At 37.4% G+C, this 23918-nt stretch overlaps 1 protein-coding gene across 6 annotated transcripts in view; it reads right to left on the bottom strand.

Moving 5' to 3' along the window:
* Window positions 1-23918, bottom strand: part of CDK14 (cyclin dependent kinase 14) — a 605513-nt gene that overhangs the window by 118840 nt on the left and 462755 nt on the right. For all 6 annotated transcript variants that reach the window (XM_043588815.1, XM_043588812.1, XM_043588813.1 and 3 more), the window contains one exon: window positions 15174-15222. In XM_043588815.1, the coding sequence (XP_043444750.1) occupies window positions 15174-15222 (49 nt within the window). The remainder of the gene's footprint in view (window positions 1-15173; window positions 15223-23918) is intronic.

Genomic DNA, 23918 nt, shown 5'->3' with positions numbered 1-23918 from the left:
GGAGAGATCTTTAAATTTTTAGAAAAAAGTATTTCATATTTCAATCAAAAGATATCATTTATTCCTATACGAGAGTGTGTAATTTAAGGAGTGATTTTTAGCAACAAATGTGTAGGGTGTATTCTAACTCAAGAAGAGTTAAGAACTGGTATTTTACAGTCTTCTCCTAGTTCTTAGCCCTTGCCTTTGACCTTGTATTTTTTTCTCTCTGTACCTATATAAATCTGCATATCTTTGCATCGTTATCAAATAGCCTAGGTGTTTATGGAATTTACAAATGGCTATTCCCAGCACAGAAATAGTTGCTATATAATAGATACTTCTGTCTAATGGTTTCTCTGCAGATAACACAAATGTCCATTAACAGAAAGCCTACCACTCTTAGACTGGCAGGGAATGGCTTTGTGCATGGGAACCCAGTCCTAAAGCTGTCAGCATTGACAGAAACGTCATGATCCCTCCCTATTTTGTTCTGTTGTTACTTGAGATATAGGGATGCCTAGGCTTTTCCAAGAGGATGGTTTATTTTTTTTTCTTTTTTTAGTTTTTTAAAATGTTTATTTATATTTAAGAGAGAGGGAGAGAAAGACCGTGCATGAGCAGGGGAGGGGCAGAGAGAGAGAGACGAGACAGAATCTGAAGCAGGCTCCAGGCTCTGTGCTGTCAGTGTAGAGCCCAATGCAGAGTTCAAACTCCGGGACTGTGAGATCATGACCTGAGCTAAAGTCAGAAGCTTAACTGACTGAGCCACCCAGACGCCCCCGCCAAGAGGATGGTTTCTTAAAGAAAAAATGTGGCTACCAAGCAGCCCTTCTTTTGTTTCTCATTATGTAGAAGAGGTTGTGGAGCTGGGGGCATGGGTGCTATAAAGGGTGGTTTGATGGGGAGCACAGAACAAGGTAAGGCTATCTTTACTGAAATGAGCACAACCTTTGAGTTGCACATTCCTTTATTCCTGCCTTTAATGCCACATTTGGCTCTTATGGAAAATGATTTATAATGGAAGGGTTATCATTCCATATCCATGACTTAAAGAAACCTCAAACTGACTTAACTGTTAGAGCTGGTTATTTGCTTGAGTACTAATTCCATCTTTACATATTAAATAAAAGAAAGATAACTGAATAAAGTTGAAAAGCTGCATATTTATTATCCTCTGGGGTCCAACTACTTATAATTGCCAGGTATATGTAGGTAAGGGTATTTTCAGGCAGAAGCTAGTGGTACAATACAAACTATTAAAAAAAAGTCTCCTTATGTCTTCAAACTAACAATTATCAGTATAGTATAGGAAACTGAAGATATGCATTTGCACATTGTGTATAAAAATACAGAAGCATTTGAAAGAATTATTACTTGGGAACTTATGAGAAAATTTTCAAAAGAACATCGAGGTCGGGGCGCCTGGGTGGCGCAGTCGGTTAAGCGTCCGACTTCAGCCAGGTCACGATCTCGCAGTCTGCGAGTTAGAGCCCCGCGTCAGGCTCTGGGCTGATGGCTCGGAGCCTGGGGCCTGTTTCCGATTCTGTGTCTCCCTCTCTCTCTGCCCCTCCCCCGTTCATGCTCTGTCTCTCTCTGTCCCAAAAATAAATAAACGTTGAAAAAAAAATTAAAAAAAAAAAAAAGAACATCGAGGTCACTTTATAATGGATGGAACAAGCGCAGGCTTTATTTTTAGTCAGTGTAAAGAATTATTTCATACAGAGAGACAGAGTATGGGGGGCGCACTCCAAATTAAGGAATAAGCTTGTTTGTGGCTTGACACATTTTAGCATATTCTTAAATTTTATTTCTATATTTAGGAAAATCTAGGGGCAATGGGTGGCTTAGTCCGTTGAGTGTCTGGCTTCAGTTCAGGTCATGATGTCACAGCTCGTGAGTCTGAGCCCTGCATCATGCTCTGTGCAGACAGCTCGGAGCCTGGAGCCTGCTTCGGATTCTGTGTCTCCCACTCTCTCTGCCCATCCCCCACACATGCTCTGTCTTTCTCTCAAAAATAAACAAACATTAAAAAAATTAAAAAAAAAAGAAAATCTAGACATCACGATGTGATCAAACTGAGATGGTGACATGTTAGATGCCCAGAGGAATAGTGCTGCTGAAATGCCAGGCTTTAAAACTCCATTCTGGATATCCAAGAGAGATATGCTCAATATTCAACAAAATCAAAGAATTGGAAAATCGGAAATCTCTCAGATGTTCTGAGAGAAAGAAATCCTGGGGCAGAGTCTGAGGATGTGGATTTAAGCCTACAGCTCTATGAGAAAGAATAAGCAAGGGACTAAAAGTCTGGGTAGTAGACTTTTAGCTACAAGATCTAATCTACCTCACAATATATTCTGGTAAAACATTTATTATGAACTGATCAGAATTCATGCACTATTCTGCACTGTTCAATTTGGTGACCACAAACCACATGTGAGTATGTAAATTAATTAAAATTAAATAAGATAAAAATTCAATTCCTCAATTACACTAACCATATTTTAAGTTAAAGAACAGCCATGTGTGGCTAGGAGCTACCATACTGGACTGTGCAGATATAAAATATTTTTATCAATGCATAAACATCTATTGCACAGTGCTGTTCTATGCCCTTTCAAGATTTGCTGCAACTTCTAGAAATTTCCAAAATTTAAAACAATTGTGTAGTTTATACACTGGGAAGATTTGGTTCTTTAGATGAGAAGTAGAGACTGGGTTGAGAAAATTAGTGAATGCAGTTATACAGAAGAGGTCTGGCTGGGTCAGTGATTACTCTAAAAATGTGCTGGCCATTAAGAGAAAGAGCCTAAAGTCACAATGGATGGAAGATGTCTCTGTGGAAATCTTCTTCACTTTCTTGGGGGAGAATAAGAGACATCAGATTTTTTTCAGGGGTCACAACCTAAAAATAAAGATGTGAGGTAGCAGAATTCTGGAATAGAGCAAAGCCTAATTTGACCACCAAATAAAATCACAACTGCTGGTGTAGTTCAACTCAAATTCTAAACTTCAGTTAAGGGTGACAAGAAATGAGAGACAAATGGAAAAATCACATTTGTATTCATGTGTAAATAAAATGATGTGTTCCATTCTATTCAGAGGCAAAGGCATGGAATCTGGTGTAATCCTTAATCAAGTAGCCTGCAAAGTACCTGAGACAATAACATCCGCCATCTAAGCAGATACCTAAAGTGGCAGACAATCAAAGCATGGGGAAGCTCTGACTTCTCTACTAGAGATATCTTGTTTTGCTAAAGGAAAAAAAAAAAAAAAAAAATCAGTGGCTTATCTCACTTTTTCTTTCCCCAGAACATGCTGCCCTCTACAGGCCACATGGATATGCACATACATAAAGATCTGCATGATTAAGGGTTCAGTTATATCCAAATTAATAGGATCAGCACCAAAGCTATAATGAAAATGAGGGGAAGCAGTTAGTTATAGTTGTCTGAAAGCTTTAGGATCAAGTCGAGAAACAATCAACACTTATAAGCCTCTAATAAACCTTACTTCTTCAGCTGACATAACTCTGAGAAATCATAAACAGTACTGTAGTCCTATTATGGAATTTTCCTGGAGAAGCTTAAAAGTATGTTGACAGTCGACTTTTTTTGTTTTAACTAGGGAGGGGAAAGTGCAGAAGAGAGAGGAAGAAAAATGGTTACTGTGGTTTGAGAGCTTTCACTAACATCTCCAAAGTATACCAGTTTTGATCTAAAACTCAATATATTAAGACTAGGCTCTAAGTTGGAAAATAAAAGCCAATGAATTTAATGGAATATACATGATTTTATCCCTGTTATGAGTTTAATTTTTAAACCTTGGCTGCAGTGAAGTGGTCAAAATATAGCCTAAGAAATGAGACCTATCCTTTATCTTGACTTCAGATCAATTATTCCCCAACAGTCATGCCATAAACTCTCTCTCTCTCTCTCTCTCTCTCTCTCTCTCTCTCACACACACACACACACACACACACACATACACAGCTGCTATGTTTATTGGTGTTGTCAGTAAAGGATTTAGCTGGACAAACATCACAAAGATGATGACTGATTTAATTGAATTTATGATCAAATGTTTTCCATTGCAGGAAGAGTGGGAAATCACTTATGGGGAGATTTGAATAATTTAAGGGAAATTCTCTATTTGGCATTATGTTTGTATATCAAGTCTTGAGGGATTACATACAGCTGAGGTCTAGCAGAGAACTCACATACAGATACACAAAGATATGCTCTGTGACAAATGCAACAAGGGCCAGAATATTGTTCCTTTGTGTTGATACTTCTATTCACTTGTATCTCATTTATAGTCTGATTAAGGACATCCACACACATATATAAGACTTCAACTGTAAACTGCCACTAGGTTCTTTTGCGATCCCCAAAATGTCCAAATGATCTAAAAATGCTCTTTTAGATAAGGCAAAGGATAATTGGTTTGGGGGTTGTATCCTTGTCTGTTTATGGCATTTTAAGGTATCTTTGTTGCTGTTGTTGTTGTTGTTAAAAGACATAATGAAATCTATTATTAAAATCACTTCCATGATGAATATGACCAGGTAACATGAGATTTGTGCTTTAGGGTATGGACTCGGTTCAATGTCTGAAAGAAAAAGGCCAAGTTACCTTGCAATTCCCTACCGGTTTGCTCCTTGGTGATGACAGATGTACCAAATGAAGGCCATGCTCCCAGCCTTCATTCATTATGTTTCTAGGGATAAGTTGTCCACCCGCCCCATTAAAAACCCCAAAACAGCAAGAATAATTAGTTTTGGTCTCACCACTCATCTCTGGGTCAAGTGGACACCCAGAACTAACACACCTGGGGTAGTCTTACCTATAAGTCCATGTATGAAGAGCATGACAGGAAAGCTCCAACAGATGCTTTGAACTTGATAACAGTGTCCATGGGTTTCTTTCAATATAATTAGGAAAACTGTCTAGTAGATGTGTTTAAAGACTTAGGATAAATCAAAGTTCTACATTAATTATGTACAATGCTATTTGTTAACATATCACTCTTAGGAAGGAGCTGCTGAGAATGAGGGAATCTTGTTTCTATATAAGAAGTATTTTTTTTTTTAATGATTTGGTGACCAAGCAGTTCAGCATGTGCTCCTAGGAAGGTAGAAGAAATAGTCCAGAAGATGTCTGGGGACCCTGTATAGCAGTGGGACTCATGCTCAAGAACTGTTGCTTATTTGGAACTGAATGAAACAATCTAACTGGCAGGGGAGGACAGGGTGTGCTGAGAAACAAGAGGGAGGTAAGCTAATGTTGGTCAATGGTGCCCCATCATGAACACTCATGCTTTATTCAATCCTCACAATAATCCTGCCAAGGGTTTTAAAGACTAAACAACTGGGACTCAGATTGATTAGTGAGCTTCCTAAACATTATACAATTGAGTAGCATATCTAGGACTGGAACTTGAACCCTGTGATGCCAAATCACACGGACTTCAGGCATTTTATTCCCATTTGGCCAACTATGAGTTTTTGCAGCCTTCCTTCTTCTTTTCTATTCTTTCTTGGTTCATATCAAAAGTATTTATTGACTGTGTATTCTTTCTTACAAGGTCAGTAGGACCATCATCTACACAGCAGATGTCAGATGTACACATCAACATAAATAGTCTATTAACTATATCTTTACAATTGGGGGAAGTTGTGCCCAGTTTTTTTATTTTTTTTTTTATTTAAAAAAAAATTTTTTTTTTCAACGTTTATTTATTTTTGGGACAGAGAGAGACAGAGCATGAACGGGGGAGGGGCAGAGAGAGAGGGAGACACAGAATCGGAAACAGGCTCCAGGCTCTGAGCCATCAGCCCAGAGCCTGACGCGGGGCTCGAACTCCCGGACCGTGAGATCGTGACCTGACTGAAGTCGGACGCTTAACCGATTGCGCCACCCAGGCGCCCCGTGCCCAGTTTTATAGAAAGTCTCCCCATATAATGAGGTTTGCCCAATCCTAATTTTCATGATAACTGACCAAAGAAAAGTGTGGAGTGGGTGAGGTGGATACAAAAGACAATGTTGTTAAAATCATCTCTTTCTCCAGTGACTTTTTAAAAATTTTTTATTTATTAAATTTTTTTAATGTTTATTTCTGAGAGAGGGAGATAGAGTGCAAGCAGGGGAGGGGAGAGAGAGAGGGAGACACAGAATCTGAAGCAGCTCTAGTCTCTGAGCTGTCAGCACAGAGCCTGACGTGGGGCTTGAACCCATGGACCATGAGATCATGACCTGAGCCAAAGTTGGGACACTTAACCAACTGAGCCACCCAGGTACCCCTCCAGTGACTTTTTATGTTCATCTTAATTTTGAGGCTGACGGTTCACTAAACTCATAAACATTTTCTTTTAAAAAAATTTTTTTTAATGTTTATTTATTTCTGAGACAGAGAGAGACAGAGCAGGAATAGGGGAGGAGCAGAGAGAGAGGGAGACACAGAATCCGAAGCAGGCTCCAGGCTCAGAACTGTCAGCACGGAGCCCAACGTAGGGCTTGAACTCACAAACTGTGAGATCATGACCTGAGCCGAAGTCAATCGGTCAACCAACTGAGCCACCCAGGCGCCCCAACTCATAAATATTTTCTTAACCAAAAGAAAATGATAAAAATAAGTGTTGAGTTTTTTTCATATCCAGTTTTTTTTAAATAAATAAAGAGCAGTGAAAACTGCATTTCAATTTATGTTTCACTTTTTAAAATGTGGTAATTTTCAATATTCTGAAGCTGAATAATTAACATATGTACCCATGGGGTCCATGGGAAGCTTATTTAGAAAGTGGAGATTCTCAATAGCATCTCCTATGTGGTGAAGAGGAAACTCCTTTATGATATTTTCTGAGCAGAGTTAGGGTAGATCAAGGGGGCCGGGAACAACAGCAGAGAGGTGAATTCTTGAGGGAGTTCAAAAAGGGGAGAGAGCTGTGTGTCTAACCCCTAGCAGTTCCCAACAGAAAAGAGAGAGCGGGAACAGTGAAGGAGAAAGGAATAGAGACACTTGCAACAGGCAGTGCCCCTCAGGAGGGAACAGCGTGGCTTCTTGAGGGGAGGAGGAGGGGAAGGAATGTCTGCTTGATGTTCTTTGATAGTTTTACTAGTCCCTCTGCAGATTTATTACACTTATTGGGTCCCCCAGAGCTATTATTTTCTCAGTGTTTACAAATAAAAGACAGGGGTGAGAAGCAAAAATATAAAGGAAGATCTCTGGATACTTGAGCACAAAATGCCAAGAACTCAAACGCATAGGCTTTCCAAAGCATCAGACATCCACACTTGTACTACACTGGTGGGCACTGAAAATAAGTGAATAGTTTACATGTTGAGCTACAACTGTGCTGCCCAATATGGTAGTTACCTATGGCTATTCACATTAAATTAATTAAGGTTAAATAAACTTTAAAATTCAGTTCCTAAGTCACTCTAGCCACGTGTCAGGCGATCAATAGCCATAGGAGGTTAGTGGCTGCTGCACTGGGCAGTCCAGATAGAGAAGATTTGCGTCAATGAAGAAGGTTGTATTGGACAGCACTGACCTAAAGGGGACAGAAATGCTAGGCCAAAGTTTCAGATATTTCAGAGACTATGGACTTTCTGGAGAATAATCTCTTTTTTTTCCTCTATGCAGGAGGTAGAAAATGATTTCTTCCTTATTTTGGGGATACCTAATGTGAACCGGGCAACATGGAGCCACCAGAGTCAGAGTGACATCTGTGCTTATCACTAGATGGGTCAGAGATCAGACGGAACAGACTGTGTCTGACCTGGTGAAGGCTGGGATTGCCCCCTCTGCTCTACCTTACCCCATGACTCATCACTGAATAGGAAACCCCAGTATCCACTTGTGGAGAGCAGAATGGCCCCAAAGATGTCCACTCACTAATCCCTGAAGCCTGTGAATACGCTACTTTCCATGGCAAAAGGGACTCTGCAGATGTTATTAAGGTTGCAGATCTTAAAACAGAGAGATTAACCTGGATAATACGGGCAGGCCTTTAGAAGCAAAGAACTTTCTCCTACTGAAGGCAGAAGAGATAGGGCAGGAGGGGAAGTGAGAGAGTCACGAAGCAATGAGAAAGACTCCTGCCATTGACTGGTTTGAAGCAGGAGGGGGCAGTGTGATGAGGAAACAGACGGCCTTTGGTTGCTGGGTGAGAGTTCTTGCTGACAACCAGTAAGGAAAAGAGGGCTCAGCCCTCTGGCCACTAGGGACTGAATTTTGCCCACAGTCTAAATAAGCCTGCAAACAGATTTTTCCTCCACCCCTCCAGATAGGGCCCAGGCCTACCGATAGCTGAGTTTGGCCTTGTGAGACCCAGAGCAAAGAAACCAGCTGAGCCCATCTAAACTCCAGCTCAACAGAACCGTGAGATAATACTTCTGTGGTGATTTACACCAAAATATTTATGGTAATTTGTTATGGCAGCCACAGAACACAAACACACCGTTTTAGATTTTGGAGAAGCAGAACTTCAGTTCACACACGCTTCTAGAATCTGTTTCGGGAAACAGTTCAAGAAAGCCTAATTCTATGTGTTGCCCTCCTTTCACAGAAACAGGCAGCCCAGCTGCTCCTGGAAACCCTGTGCCACTTCAGAAGCATGGCTGGATTTTATTCCTTAATGAGCTGGATGGCAGAAAGAAGGTATTAGCTGCACCATAAGTATGTACTTGGGGATGAGGAATCCAACACATCATTTAAAAAGCTGAAAAACAATAGCCATTGCCAGGTCCCAAGCCTGGCACGTACTGCCAATTAGTAAGAGAGAAGATGGATATTTTCTGTCTATCAGAAGTGGAACAAAAAACTTGTGCTCAACGGATAACGAATAGCACGGGGTTTGCCCTTGGCCATAACCAGGGGTTATTAATGATAGCAAATTCTTTGCTACCACAAGAAAGACATGGACAAGATATCTGGCAATGGCACAAAATGACAGAGGATAACCTCCTGGGGGAAGTGGGAGCTGTGTGGAATAGGGTACTAATGTCACTAGCAGGGTCTGTATGGGTGGCCAGGAGGCCTGTCATCTCTAGCACTTAAGATTGTCACGAACCCGCCTTTATCCCAATGGTGCATTATCCAGCAGTGGGCACAGGGGAGGCCTGAGTTGATGTGTGTGGTCAGCCTGCCACAAACACTTTCCCCAGGAAAGAAGTCAGATTTCTATTCCAGCCCAGCTCTCTTGCTGCTGAAAACCCAGACTGGAAATGAATTGCATCATTTCCCAGAAGAGATCTCCATGACCAAGATTGTAATAAGAACAAAACAAATAAGATATTGATCCACGTGAATATAAGGGTTATTAAATTGATACTTCTTTCCTAAAATTCACTTTGGGGCATACATTCCAAGTTGTAGTTTTCCATAGCATCGATCATTTGACCTCACTGAGCATGTTTTCTTTTTTTCAAGCTATATAGAGATAGTAGTATGTGTCCTGACTACTTCCCAAGATTGTTAAAAAAGACACGAGGATGTGAAAACATACAAGAAAGCAAATTCTATATTGCAAAAGGCTGCCCAAGTGTTAATTACCATGGCTACCCCATCACAACTCTGACTACGGGGCAAGGAGGGTATGTTAGGCCTTTGACTATGTATGTTTTATATGTTATCATATCTATGCTATTGCTACTATTAGTAACCAGGTCTGGGCCTTTGGCAATTTCCCAACTTTCTCTTGCCTAGCTTTCTCTGTGTCCTCCTGGCACCTGCCCCGACCCATATCTCTGGACAGCCCTTGATACTGTCTTCTTTGGGGCTCTCTAGGACTCCCACCAGCACCTGGACTCCTCTTTCCCTTTTCAAAAATATAGTTTTCAATTTTCTAGAAGAACCGTTCTCTGTGAGGTGGCAAGGGGTTTAACAGATCTGGTAAACATCACACCTACATGTTGCTTTCAGTAGCTGAAATAGTGAATCACTCTTGTGAAAATGAATGTTCACAGAAATTCCTCTGAATTGCGACTTTGGGGCCTCCAAACAACACCATGCACGGGTGTCCAAGATCAGGACAGACACCTGTGTGGATCTGATTATCCAAGTGTTGCAAACTCTATTTCCAAGCGTGTCATGAGGAATTGCACCCCCTGTAGCCTCCTGAAGCTGGGCTCACATCCACGAGCCGGGCAGGGAAGAGCTGCAGCTCCAACTCATCCTGGGGTTAAGAGAATGGAATTCCAAAAATGTCTGCTGTAGAGCTTGTCACCCCAATATATCCAGGCCTAAAAAAAGTGCATTGATAATGTACAGAATAATTTCTTTGGAAATACTGGGGGAAGAAATCTCCAGGCACTAAATAAATTAAAACTGTTACTTTGAAGTAAATAGACTTATAACAAAAATGATCAACAATGAAAAAAAATGTGGAAGTGGAGGACGGACTTCAGAATCTGGCTCAGCTCAACTGCTCCTCCTAGTGCCAAAAGCCATTCTTATGTTCCTCTCACACTGTTAAGCTGGTACAGAAATGGATAGTTCTAACTTGCTTTGCAATATATTCTTATTTTGGAAAATTTCAGATCAACTTAGAACAATAAGGCAGAGTAGAAAAAGAGGGCTTCTGGTTTCTTGAGAAGGCACTGATTTAAATCTTAATTGAACATAGTCAGATGTTGCCATAAGAAAAACAGGGAATCAGCAACATAAATTACAGAGAGAAGTTTACATTTTTCTTTTAAATATTATTTTAAAGACTATGTTTTATGCACATGTAACATGGATCTAGCAAGTCATCTATAAAATATGTTCTGAAAGTTAACCATTGAATGAGAGAACGTATTCAAGGAAAGTTCAAGAATACAAATTTAGGAAACACTTCAATCTTCTAAGTCAGGGTCTGTCACTGTTGGTGCACTCAGATATATGCAGGTCAATGTCTTCTTGTCTATCTTTGCATTTCCACTAGGGGAGCTTCATTACAATGACTCTGTACTTATTACGCATTTTAAAGAATCAATGCTTTCAATTCTTAGAGGATAAATTCAGTTGGACATACCTATCAAGGAGGATTATAAATCAAACCAGAGCACGTAGGTGGAGAGAGCAGGATGAGGTTGCCCTACACCTATTCGAGTCTGTGGACATGTATTGCTTTATCAACCATGAGCTGTTCTTTCCAAATATGTCTTCTGTGACAGGGTGGTTTATCTTGGGTTCTCTTTTTGCTCCGTTCAAACCCCCCAAATTGTTCAGCTGTTAAAAAGTTCCAAAACAAGCAAATGTGTTCCTGGAATCCTACCCTTAACATTGCTGGAGAGCATATACTAAGGCTGCTTCTCCAGCCAAAATAATAAAAGATCTTTTAAGTGGCTGAAATTCTTGGTTGATTGCATATACATGCCAATGTCAGACAACTCTAAATAGAGAGATTTGGAAGAAAAATAGGGAGAGTTTTATAACTCCAATGAAATAAAATGGAATGTTTTGAAGGAGGTCAGAAAACAGTACATGTATTTATATAAAATTAAGATTTGTCTCCCTTTAATCCAAAATCCCCTTTTAAACAGGAAGAGCCCACGCAATTCGTGCATGTCCAATATAGGGGAATAAAAGTACTTTCTTTTCTTTATTAATATATATTTATTAATCTCAATCCTGTAATTAAGATTTCTTCTTTATATTATCCTTTTGAGTTTAGATATCTGCTGCATCTTTTGATATTTTTCTCCCATTACTGCATTGTTTCCCCAGAATACTTAAAAAAAATCCTTCAAAGGATAAAATTATGCCCATGGTTACTGGTATAAACGAAGTCAGCAGGGAATTGTATTGGCGTTACCTAGGGCAGGCTTGGCCCCCAAATAAACTGGGTCACTTGTTACAGCTGTTCAAAGAGATTCAAGGATTCATTTCTCAAGAAATTCTTACTCTTTTAGGCAGGTTAACAGATCCACTAGCTTTAATAGCTGAGTTAATATGTATTTTTAAATACATTGCTATTTAATTTTAAGCAGTGACTTACTTTTTTATATTAACCTACCCGTCTTCTATTAACCCACCTAAATTGAATTCAAATTAGTTCTTGCAAATTAGTTTCCTTTATTTTGAACCTATTACTGCTATATATGAGAATTTACCGATTGCTCGTTTCGTAATTGTGCTTGTAGACAAGCAAATTCATTTGTAGTGATGGAGAAAGCCAGCACTTGCTTACGAGTCTTTAAATGCAGTTCTTCTGAACTTAGAGCTCATTCCGAAGTGAGGGATGTTGAAATGTCTATGATGGTTGCAAGGTCGCAAGTCCATTTGGATGAAGAATCAATAACAAATTAATGTCTCTGAATTTTCAGTTTTCTGGAAATTTCATTGGGTTTTAATGGGCTAGAGGCTATTGCTTGGCTCTAAGGATTCAGTAGGTAACACTGGGATACCAGAAAGTAGTATTTTTATAACATTTTTAGTGATATTTTATTACTTAGTGTTTTCTGAAATAACTCCTTAAGGCAACAAAAAATAAGACTTATGGGGACTTAAAAAATAGCTTGATTCTAAGCAAATTATGTTTATAATTTAAAAATCTTACCTCAAGCTAACAGCTTTTAATAGTTTCCCTAACATGTTTTAAAAGTAATCTAAGGGTAGGACCCAGTTTATTAAATGCTTTTGTAATTTCTTTTTAAAAAGCATATGTGATGTTAGAGATTAAAAGAAAAACATTAGCTATAATTCTACCAGCTCATTAAAAAGACTTTACATGAAAATGTAAGATTTCCTTCAGTATTTTATTTTTTATTAAAAATAATTTAAGTTTTATTAATTTGTTTTTGAGAGAAAAGGAAAGCGAGAGAGTGAGTGCATGACCAGGGGAGAGGCAGAGACAGAGAGAATCCCAAGCAGGTTCCAATGACAGCTCAGAGCGCCACATGGAGCTCGAACCCATGAACAGTGAGACAGATCATGACCTGAGTAGAAAACAAGAGTCAGACGCTCAACCGACTGAGCCACCCAGGCGCCTCTCCTTCAGTATTTCAGACCCTGGCTTTGGTAGAAAAATTATAAATCCTATGTTCATAGAAAATGCAATTAATAAATATCCCTGAAGTTATATCTTAAAGAGAAAACTGTTTTCTTATTTTGTGAAAAATCGTATTCTGAAGAATTCTTACTTGCCCTTAAGAATAAAAGCATCTTTGAAGAAAATACCTAGCATCTTTTAAGAAAAATTTAAAGGAGATTGTGCATGATGCACATAGTTTTTAAAATGTCTAAAATGTCAATACCAGAGGATTCTACATCCTGATTTCCATCAATGAAATTAACTACTTTTGTTATAACATGAACAACTCTCAGAGAAAAGTGAGTATCAAGTCTTAGGTGGTCAGAATGAAGTGAAGCAATGCAAAGCTTGAATACTATTTCAATTTTACTTTTCTTTTACCTCGTTTCTCCCAGAGTAGAGTAATGTAAATGGCTAGAAGTACCTTCTCTGAGAGGCATCTCACTAGTGACTATGGAAGGCAGAATGAGAAAGGCCCTTCACCTGGGCATGTATGCTAGACTCTTTGTGATGGCAGGTGGTGCTGAATACAAGTCACAAAAAATGAACGACTGAAATGCGCCATGTGGAAATGAATGGGGTCATAACCACAAGAGGATGGCGGAAGAAATATCATTCAGCATTGTCTACAGACACCCCTCTCCCATCTTTTGTAGACAATTCTAAGTGGATAAGATCTGCCATTTATTTTCCTGGGCAATTTGGAGGTCATTCTAGCTTTGTCCCTCTGATGCAAGGAAATGGAGGTTCTCTAAATTGAAGGCTATTCGCCACAAACACTACGTGTAGATTCGGCAGATATTCCTGTTACTTCAAAGATGGGGTTAGAAATTCAATTGCTTTATAAAAGATTGTCTCATACAATGGTTACCTGGTTGGACAAAACTTTTTGAGCAATATGAGAGAATGTGTTTGATCATTTAATTAAGGTAGGAACTGTATACTGTATATATTATCTGGTGTATGAAAGCACTTAATTAAAATGTTAGACCGCTGATCAGTAAAGAGGGGGAGGTGGAAGGGCAAAAGAGTGAGGAACGCACACAGAATGTTCCCAGAAGACGGCATGCCTCCCAGAGGAGACTCTACAGATAATAAGAACTAACTCTTCAAATGGCAAATGCAAAGCCTTGTGTTAGACAAAAATAATTATTCCAGTGCTCGTCTAAGATGGATTTAATAAAAATAAACTGCCAAGTCTTTCAAATAAACCACTGCAGAGTTTCACGTACTCGTTCCATGAGTTCCCTTACAATAAGCTGTCCACTGTATCTACTGACAATACCGATTAAAGGCATTTTTATTATAAAAAGGTTTTCTCTTATTTTTTTATTTTTATAATTGATGGTGTCTAAAATTAAATATGTCATAACAGTAAAAACTAAGGCAATAATACTGAAGTCCCCATAGACAAAAATTTGTTATGACACTTTAAAAATTTTTAAATCAAAGCAGTTCCAGTTACTTTTTCCCCAGCATAATGCTTGAAATATGATATCCACAACTAACAAGAGTGACTCAATTACTCTGCTTTCCAACTTTCAATGGTTTACTAACAGGTTGGCTTGCAATAAAAGACCTATGATTAACTTGAGAAACTCAGATCTTCAGATTTCATCAAATTTCAAAACCAATAAATAAAACTATTTCAACAAGATCAGATGAGAGAACAGAAATCAAATAAACAGATGACATACATTTCAAGCAATACAGGTACTTAGTTTTCCAAGAAGGCCTACGGGAACAATAGATAAACTGAAAAAATGTGAAAGATCAATTTTATCTTGCTCAGAGGTGTTCACCAACATTATTTAGATTAAAATCAGTCATTAAATTGCACTTAAATGCTATTTTGCTGATGCTAAAATATTTCTTGAATTTAGTTACAAGAAGACTGAACCCAGTGAATTTTAGGATTTATCATTTCGAAGCAATGCCACGTTGCTCTCAGAACCCAAACTCATATATAACAGCATTGGCTTAGGCTGAACATGGTGGCTGGTGCATAGTTATGGCTTAACAACTGTTTAATGGTTAAATGAATGGAGAAATGGATATTGGATGAACAAATGAAACAAATGTCAAGACAAACTTATTTGGAGACTTTAGAAATTGAGAGAGGGACTGAGAGAAAAAGAGAGAGAAAACAAGCATAAACGGTACATGGACTTACTTATTCCACGCTTGCCTAAGGTTTTTAGAGCTGTACAGGGTAAAGCGTTCTGAAATAAAAAAGAAAGATGATAAACAATCTTTATTTCCGATGTATAATTTGCAAATATGTTTTTTAAAAAAGCTCAACTTTTATAAAGATAGCGTCTGATTTAGTGATGAGTACACTAGCCACACTACATCTTCATCTTTAGATCAGGCAGTTACAAAGAATAAAACAGGAAAATCTTAACATTGTAAATATGAAGCATTGTTTTCTTATGTGTAGGGTGATTTATTTAATAATCTGTTTCCTAGTAATTATTTCTGAGAATAACTAAGTTTTAATTGAGTTGAAAAAGAAACACAAATTCCAAACCTCCAAACTGTAAGTAGTTTGAAGAACATTGACACATCAGTGAAGTGAGAGCCGCTGTTTTCACTATGAAGACATCTCTAACCAAATACAGTAGTGCTGGTTCTCCTTTCTTACACTACTTGGTATTTATACATGCTCAAAGTCAAACTACTAATGTCCTATAATGTATATTTACATTCATCATTGAATCATCTTTATTATATTTTTAAATTAAGATGTAATATGTTTTACCATGTTAAACAATAAAGTAGCACACACCTCTCCTGCTCCTTATTATTTTAATAATTTTTTTAATGTTTATTTTTGAGAGAGACAGAGTGTGAGCAGGGGAGGGGCAGAGAGAGGGAGAGACACAGAATCTGAAGCAGGCTCCAGGCTCCGAGCTGTCAGCACAGAGTCTGACACGAGGCTTGAACTCACAAGCCGTGAGATCATGACCTGAGCCGAAGTCAGATGCTTAACCGACTGAGCCACCCAGGCACCCCTCCTGCTCCTTATTTTTGACTCCTGAAAATACAGCAATTGTTAATGGCTTGGGTATGTCTCTTTCCACATATTTCTTTATGTTTATAAACACAAACCCATATATACACACAAATATATGTACTATTTTAATTTTAAAATGGATTGCACAGTAAACATTCTCTGAAATTTTTAAGGTACTTAATAATATAGAGCAAACAGTCCTTTAAATCAAGAAAATAGATGTAATACTTGTTTTAAAACTGTATAATATTACACAGGATAGAAGTACCATAGCTTTTGACCATTCTCCTACTGATGAAAATTTGGTAGCTTCCAGTTCCTTTTCCCTTAAAAACAATGCTTCAAAAAATATCCTTGCACATCTACCTCTGTATACTAATGTTTTCACTTTTATAAGACAGATTTCTCCATATAGAACAGCTTGACAACTGGTATGCACATTTTACATTTTAATAGATGCTGACATACTACTTTTCATATTCCTACCAGCAGTGAAAAAATGTGTCTCTATATTATGCATCCCTGGAATGCAAGGATGGTTTCATATATGCAAATGAATCAATGTGATATACATTAATAGAATATAAAAAATAAAAATCACATTATTATCTCAACAGATTCAGGAAAAGCACTTGACAAAATTCAACATCTATTCATGATAAAAACTCTTAACAAACTGGGTATAGAAGGAATATACCGCAATATAGAAAAGGCCATATATGACAAGTCCACAGCTAATAATCATTCTCAATCAGGGAAAGAAGAAAGCTTTTCTTCTAAAATCAGGAATAAGACAAGGATACCCACTCTTAGCATTCCTATTCAACATGCTACTAAAAGTCTGATCATGAGCAATCAGGAAGAAAAAAAGGAAGAAAGAAAGAAAGAAAGAAAAAGAGATAAAAGGCATCTGAAGTGGAAAGGAAGTAGTAAGACTGTCTCTGTTTCTAGACGACCTGATTTTATACAGATAACATCTTAAAGACTCCACCAAAAAACCATTAGAATAAACAAATCCAGTAAAGTTGCAGAACACAAAATCAATACATAAAAGTCAGTTGTGTTTCTATATAATAATACTGAATTATCTGAAAAAGAAATAAATAAAACAGTTGCATTTATAACAGCATCAAAAACATGAAATGCCTAGGAATAATTTTAACCAAGGAGGTAAAAGATCTGTACACTGAAAATTACTAAAATACTGATGAAAGAGATTGAAGACATAAATAAATGTAAAGGAATCCTGTGTTTATGGATTGGAAGAAATAATATCATAAAAGGTTCATATTACCCAACATCACCTAAGGTCTAATACTATACTATTAGAATACTATTTTACTATTTTTTAATAAAAACAAAAACATAAACAAAATAGTCCTAAAATGTGTATGGAACCACAAAAGACCCCAAATAGTCAAAGTAATCTTGAGAACAAAGAACAAAGCTAGAGTAATTACACTTTATGATTTAAAAATATCTTACAAAATTACAGTAATCAAAACAGTACAGTAGTAGCATAAAGACAGACACATAGACTAACAGAACAAAAATGAAAGTCCAGAATTAAACTTGTGCTCTATGGTCAACTTATATTTGACAAGGGAGCCAAAATACTCAATGGAGGAAAGATAATCTCTTCAATAAATGGTACGGGGAAAACTGGATATTCACATGCAAAAGAATGAAACTGGACCCCTATTTAAACCATGCATAAAAATTAACTCAAAAAGCATTAAAGACTTACATTTAAGACCTGAAAGTAGAGATGAAAACATAGGGAAAAAGCTCCTAGGCACTTTATGGATACGACACCCAAAGCACAAGCAACAAAAGCAAAAATAAACAAGTGAGACCACAACAAAGTAAAAACCTTCTGCACAGCAAAAGAAACCATCAACAAAATGAAAAGGTAACCTACAGAATGGGAGAAAATATTTGCAAACCACATATCTGATAAGAGGTTAACATGCAAATTATATAAAGAACTCATAACTCAACAGCAAAAAACAAAAACAAAAACAAAAACAAACAAATAATCTAATTAAGAGGCGGGCAAAGGACCTGAAAAGACATTTTTCCAAGGAAGATATTCAACTGGCCAACAAGTACATGGAAAAGTGCTCAACATTACTAATCTTCAGGGAAATGTGAATCAAAACCACAATGAGATATCACATCACACAAGCTAGCATGGCAATTATCAAAACACCAGAATAACAAGTGCTGGCGAGAATGTGGAGAATGGGGAATGTTTATATACTGTTGGTGGGAATGTAAACTGGTGCAGCCACTTTACAGTATGAAGGTTCCTCAAAAAATTAAAAATAGAACTACCATATGATCCAGCAATTCCACCTCTGGGTATGTATCTGAAGGAAATGAAATGATTAGAAGAGAGATTTCTGCACTCTTATGTTTACTGCAACATTATTCACAACAGCCAAGATATGGTAACAACCTAAGTGCCCACTGATGAATGAATGGATGAAAAAAAATGTGTACATACACATTCACACACAATGGATATTATTCAGCCATAAAAATAAAGGAAATTCTGATATTTGTGACAACATGAATGGACCTTGAGGGCATTATGCTAAGTGAAATAAATCAAAGAAAGACAAATACTGTATGATCTCACTTATATGTGGAATCTAAAAAAACCCCTGAACTCATAAAAGAGAACAGACTGGCGGTTGACAGTGGCAAGGGGTGTGAGGTAGAGAAACAGATGAAAAGCAGTCAAAGGGTATAAATTTCCAGTCATAAAATGGATAAATTCTGGGGACTTAATGGAAAGCATAGTGATTTTAGTTAACAATATTGCATTGTATATTTAAAACTTGCCAAGAGAGTAGATCTTAAAAGTTCTCACCACAGTGGGGAGACTGGGTGACTCAGTTGGTTAAGTGCGACTCTTGACTTTGGCTCAGGTCATGATCTCATGATTCAGGAGATCCAGCCCTGTGTTGGACTCTGCAGGATTTGGTCTTGGGACTCTCTCTCTCTCCCTCTTTCTCTGCCCCTCTCTCAAGTGCATGCTCTTTCTCTCTCTCTCTCTCTCTCAAAAATAAACATTAAAAATAAAGTTCTCACCACAGACACACAAAGATCGTAATTATGTGAAGTGATGGATGTGTGAATTAAACTTACTGTGGTATCATCTTGTAATATATATATATATTCATATATATATATATGTATATATATATATATATATATGAATATATATAAAATCACACCTTAAACTTGCACAATGCTATATGTCAATTATATCTCAATGAAACTGGGGAAAAAAGTGTTCTGCAAAGTAAAACAAGGAGATATAATGTAGACTGACCAGTATGAGAGGGACACTTTAGATCAGGTGATGAGGAGGGAAGGGGAGTTTCAAACAAAATAGTCAACAAAATAAAGTTCCCATTGGAAATCTGGTTGGAGTTTCATTAAAATATATATTTATCTGAAAAGAATGACATAAAATCTTTGTATATATTAATATGGTATGTCTTTTCATTTAGACAGGATTTGTGTGCATGTCCTCCAATAAAATTAAATGGTTTCTTTTTCATATTGATCCTGTTTCTTTTTAAAAATTGAATACCTAAAGGCTTAATTTTGCTTAATATTGGTTGGTATCTTTTTTCAGTGTTGTCTGCTTTTAATTACAAGATTTTAAAGGAGATAATCTAAATGGTTGATATTGCTTTGGGACGGTATGTTTCCTGTGTAAGAACAACCATTTGATAAGAAGAACAAAAATAAATTTAAGAACATACTCAGCTTACTATTTTTTTAATGTTTATTTATTTATTTATTTATTTATTGAGACAGAGAGAGAGAGAGAGAGAGAGAGAGAGAGGGAAAGAGAGAACAAGGACATGTCGGAGAGGGGCAAGAGAAATTCCAAGCAGGCTCTGCACTTTCAGCACAGAGCCCAATGCAGGGCTCGAACTCACAAACTGTAAGATCATGACTTGAACCAAAACCAAGAGTCCGATGTTTAACCGACAGCCACCCAGGCGCCCCTCAGCCTCCTATTTTTAAACACAGAGTTTATCGAAATGGAATGACTGGAAGCAATGATTCATTAGTTCAACTACTATTTATTGAGCAACTACTGTGTCCTTGGTGTACTTCTTGGGGCTGAGGATATAGAAGGGAACCACACAGAAAACCTACATGCAAGCAGGTAGTTCATATTCCAGCCAGGACGTGCAAGGCTGGAGTGGGTCTGCGGGACAGGTGGCTGGAGTAGACAGTGTAGGAGAGGCAAGTGGAGGCTGAGACAGAGAAGGTGCCCAAGGGCAGAAGACTGGCTCACATAGAGCCATTGTGGCCTGAGGGACACTATCTAGACATTTTTTAAGGACCATTCTGGCTCCTCTTTGGAAAATATACTATCAAAAGCGAGGGTGGAAGCAGGAAGACCAAAAAAAGTTTATTACAACTGTATGGGAGAGAGTTGATGTGCTTTGGGCTATAGTAACAGAGTGCCTGCAGTGAGAAGGGGTCAGTCTGCAACTCATTAAAAGGCAGAGCAATAAGATTTATTGATGAACTGGGTATAGGGTATGATAGAAAAGTAGGAGTTAAGATGACTATAGAGCATTTACTGATCTTCAATTTCCAGGTTTCAAAGATTTAGAATTTCATATTCAACTCAAATATTACCCTGAGAATACATTAATCTTTCCAGGCTGATTCAGAAAGTACTTAACAGTTTTCATGGAGTTTCAGAGTCATCATTCAAGCAGGGATAAATGTTAAAATATTTAATAACCTGCAAGGCATGGGCACTGACCAATCAGTGCAGAAACTAGTCATTATGCTATAATGGTGTGCATTCACTGAAGATCAGGCCTTGTTACAAATATCTATTGTTCTAAAGCTCTAGGTGAAAGTGCTCACCAACAATTATATATTTATATGTCTCAAAAGATCATCTAATGCCTGAGTTTATTCTCCACTAGACTGTATTATAAAGTCACAACATAATTCAGCCAGTTGGTGTAGAGCAGAATATTTAAAGGCATATTCTAGGTTTGAGGATTAACTGACAAAGAAAGGAGAAATGGGGAGAACGGTTCTTTTTATTAAAGTCTTTAAAAAATTATTATTATCTAAAGTCTGGTATTAAAAAAGCAAGATATATTTTAAAAATTAATTACATCAAATGTTCTTGTAAAACAAATTTGATCTCCTTAACTTTGTACTCCCCACAAAGTAATTTAAATAATTTGCTATGATTTCAGGAGGAACAAGAATTCCATTACAGATAAAATTAATACAATCTTGCATTTACAAGTAAATTATTAGTCTTAGCAATTAATGACTGCACATAAATATTAGTTCTAAGAATTGCCTCTATTTAGAGTTTGACAGGATATGCTAATAGAAAATTTTTTCAGAAGTACAATATGTCAGATTTAGCAATGCATAAAAGAGCCAAAATTGAAATATGCCATATGAAAGAAGAAAAAATAAGGATGAATGACATGTTCCTATGTCTACCTTCCATCACTGTTCACATAGACTCAATTCTTTTTAGCAAATGTTACCTGGGCACCTGCCTGGATACCAGGAGCTGCACTGGACACAGAAATGAGTAAGTCCTGGTTTTAGATCAGTGGCACAGAAACGCAAATAAAGAATTACAAACACAGGGTGAACAGTGCTGCAATGTGGATATGGACATAGTCCCTTGGGAGCCCAGAGGCAGAGCCACTGTTTCTTTTCCAAATGAAGGCAGGATAAACTCAAATATCTGAAGCTAGCCCCACTAAAACACAGAAGCTGCTCTCTTGTATCCAATACCTCTCAGATCTTAACTGCCAAAGTACACAACTTCAAATGGAGGGCTCGCTCACATTTTTTTTTGCCATGAACATGCATTACATTTATCATTATATGAAAAAATTAGATTTTAAAAATGATTTCCATTATGAATAAAAGTAATGTTCCATTAGAACAAACACAACATAATTAGTCATGCAAGTTTTAAAAACAAAAAGGTGCTGAAATCAGTGCTCCAAATCACTAACAGGTATGTTTAATAAAATATTCAACTGCCTCTGAATAATTTTATCAGATGATTCACAGTTATTTGCATATGAGTGTTTTACACTGTTCTGCTTTAAGTTTACTCTGTCAGTTACCACTTTAATGTCAGCTTTCTCTTTCCAATTATGCTTAAACTAGAAGTTTAGAATGTTGTGATTTAAAGCATTGGCTAACTCTGAGCATAACTGAGGAGTGCAATTAATTTAAACCTGCAGGCTGATTTTCACCTTCTCGTCTTATTGCAGGGACACTGCGGAGGATGATCACACACAGTGGGAGACCAGGGAGGAGAGCTGGGGCACAGAAGAAATCACATGCTATGCGATATGATGGGGGTGAGAAGACAGAAAACTGGAAAGGTTTTCCCTCAAACTGCCGCAATTTGTTGAAATTCCACAGGAAAACAACTGGAGAACAATGACACGCATTCTAGTTTCCCAGCTCTTAAGAGCCAAATCTGCAATAGCTTGAGGCATTATGAAAGCATATTTTAACCCACAGGAAGAGAAAACCTAAATTGGAATTTACTCATTTGCTATAGGTATGTACTGTAGACATCGGGAAAATAATTTCAATTAATTTTTCCCCTCATTTCTTTCTCACCAGTTTTATGTTTGTTTGTTTTGTATCTTAAGGGATACTGCTGTGTTTTTAACTTCAATGACAAGAAAGCATATGAGTAAATAGTTAAATCAACCAACCAGTTAAAAACCTCAAGTATGTTCAAAGGACTTGAGAGGTGAAATCAGGGTTTGCAAACCAACACTTTTCTTTCTTTTTTGGGGGAGGGGCAGCAATAAGAAGAGATCTTAAAAAGTCTAAAACTTTAGTTTATCTTTTGCAAACAGATTTAATATCATCCAATGTAAATAACACCATAGAATAAGTCTTTTATAAGTTAATATAAAAATGAGTATGTCCAAAATGCCACAGGAAATGTTGGATGTACTAGATAATTAACTCCTCTAAATGCAAACATTCACAATTGAAATCTTTTAGGATTATTTTATATTTTAACAGATACATTTACTCTTTCTTACTGAGCTTGTAAGAAAGTAGTAATAATTTCATCGAAGAACTGTGGCCATCCTACTACCTGGCAGAGGTGGTGAACCTGAGGCCTTTCTTAGGATTATTTCAGTGAGGCAAAAAGGCTCTGGTTCTTTAGAAGGTGAACAATGAACACAGTTAGGAATCACTCTGGTGACATTTCATTTTTAATTTTTTTTTACGTTCATTTATTTTTGAGAGAGAGAGTGTGAGCAGAGAAGGGGCAAAGAGAGAGGGAGACACAGAATCCGAAGCAGGCTCCAGGCTCTGAGCTGTCAGCACAGATCCTGTCACGGGGCTCAAACTCACAAACCTTGAGATCATGATTTGAGCCATTGTTGGACGCTTAACGACTGAGCCACCCAGGCGCCCCCACTCTGGTGACATTTCAATCACTCTTATTACTTGTTGATGTAACATATAATATTCTTAAATCTTTTAGGATAGGAGGCATGAGTATTCTTTCTTTCTCTCATTTATTCTACAAATATTTTCATGTGCCTACTGTCTGCCAGGGCCTGTTCTAGCACTGTGGACATATAGTAATGCATAAAACGTGTCATCATAAGTAGCCCACAGTAAAACATGGGACTGATACTAATGGATCATCAATAAAAGAAAACTGTATTTACAAGTATGTGCAAGAATTTTCATGCACTTTACTTTCTTTTATTAGGAAAACTGAGCCAGTGCTGAACATTTCAGTTGATAGTCCGATCAGGACATAGAAAAGCCAGGTTTAAACTATCTATCTACAGCTCTTAGAACAGAAGTAAAGCAACACTC

The sequence above is a fragment of the Prionailurus bengalensis genome, chromosome A2 (genome assembly GCF_016509475.1).
Source record: "Prionailurus bengalensis isolate Pbe53 chromosome A2, Fcat_Pben_1.1_paternal_pri, whole genome shotgun sequence".
NCBI lineage: Eukaryota > Metazoa > Chordata > Mammalia > Carnivora > Felidae > Prionailurus > Prionailurus bengalensis.
The sequence above is the reverse complement of the archived record's forward strand: the minus strand, read 5'-3'. Positions and strand labels throughout refer to the sequence as shown.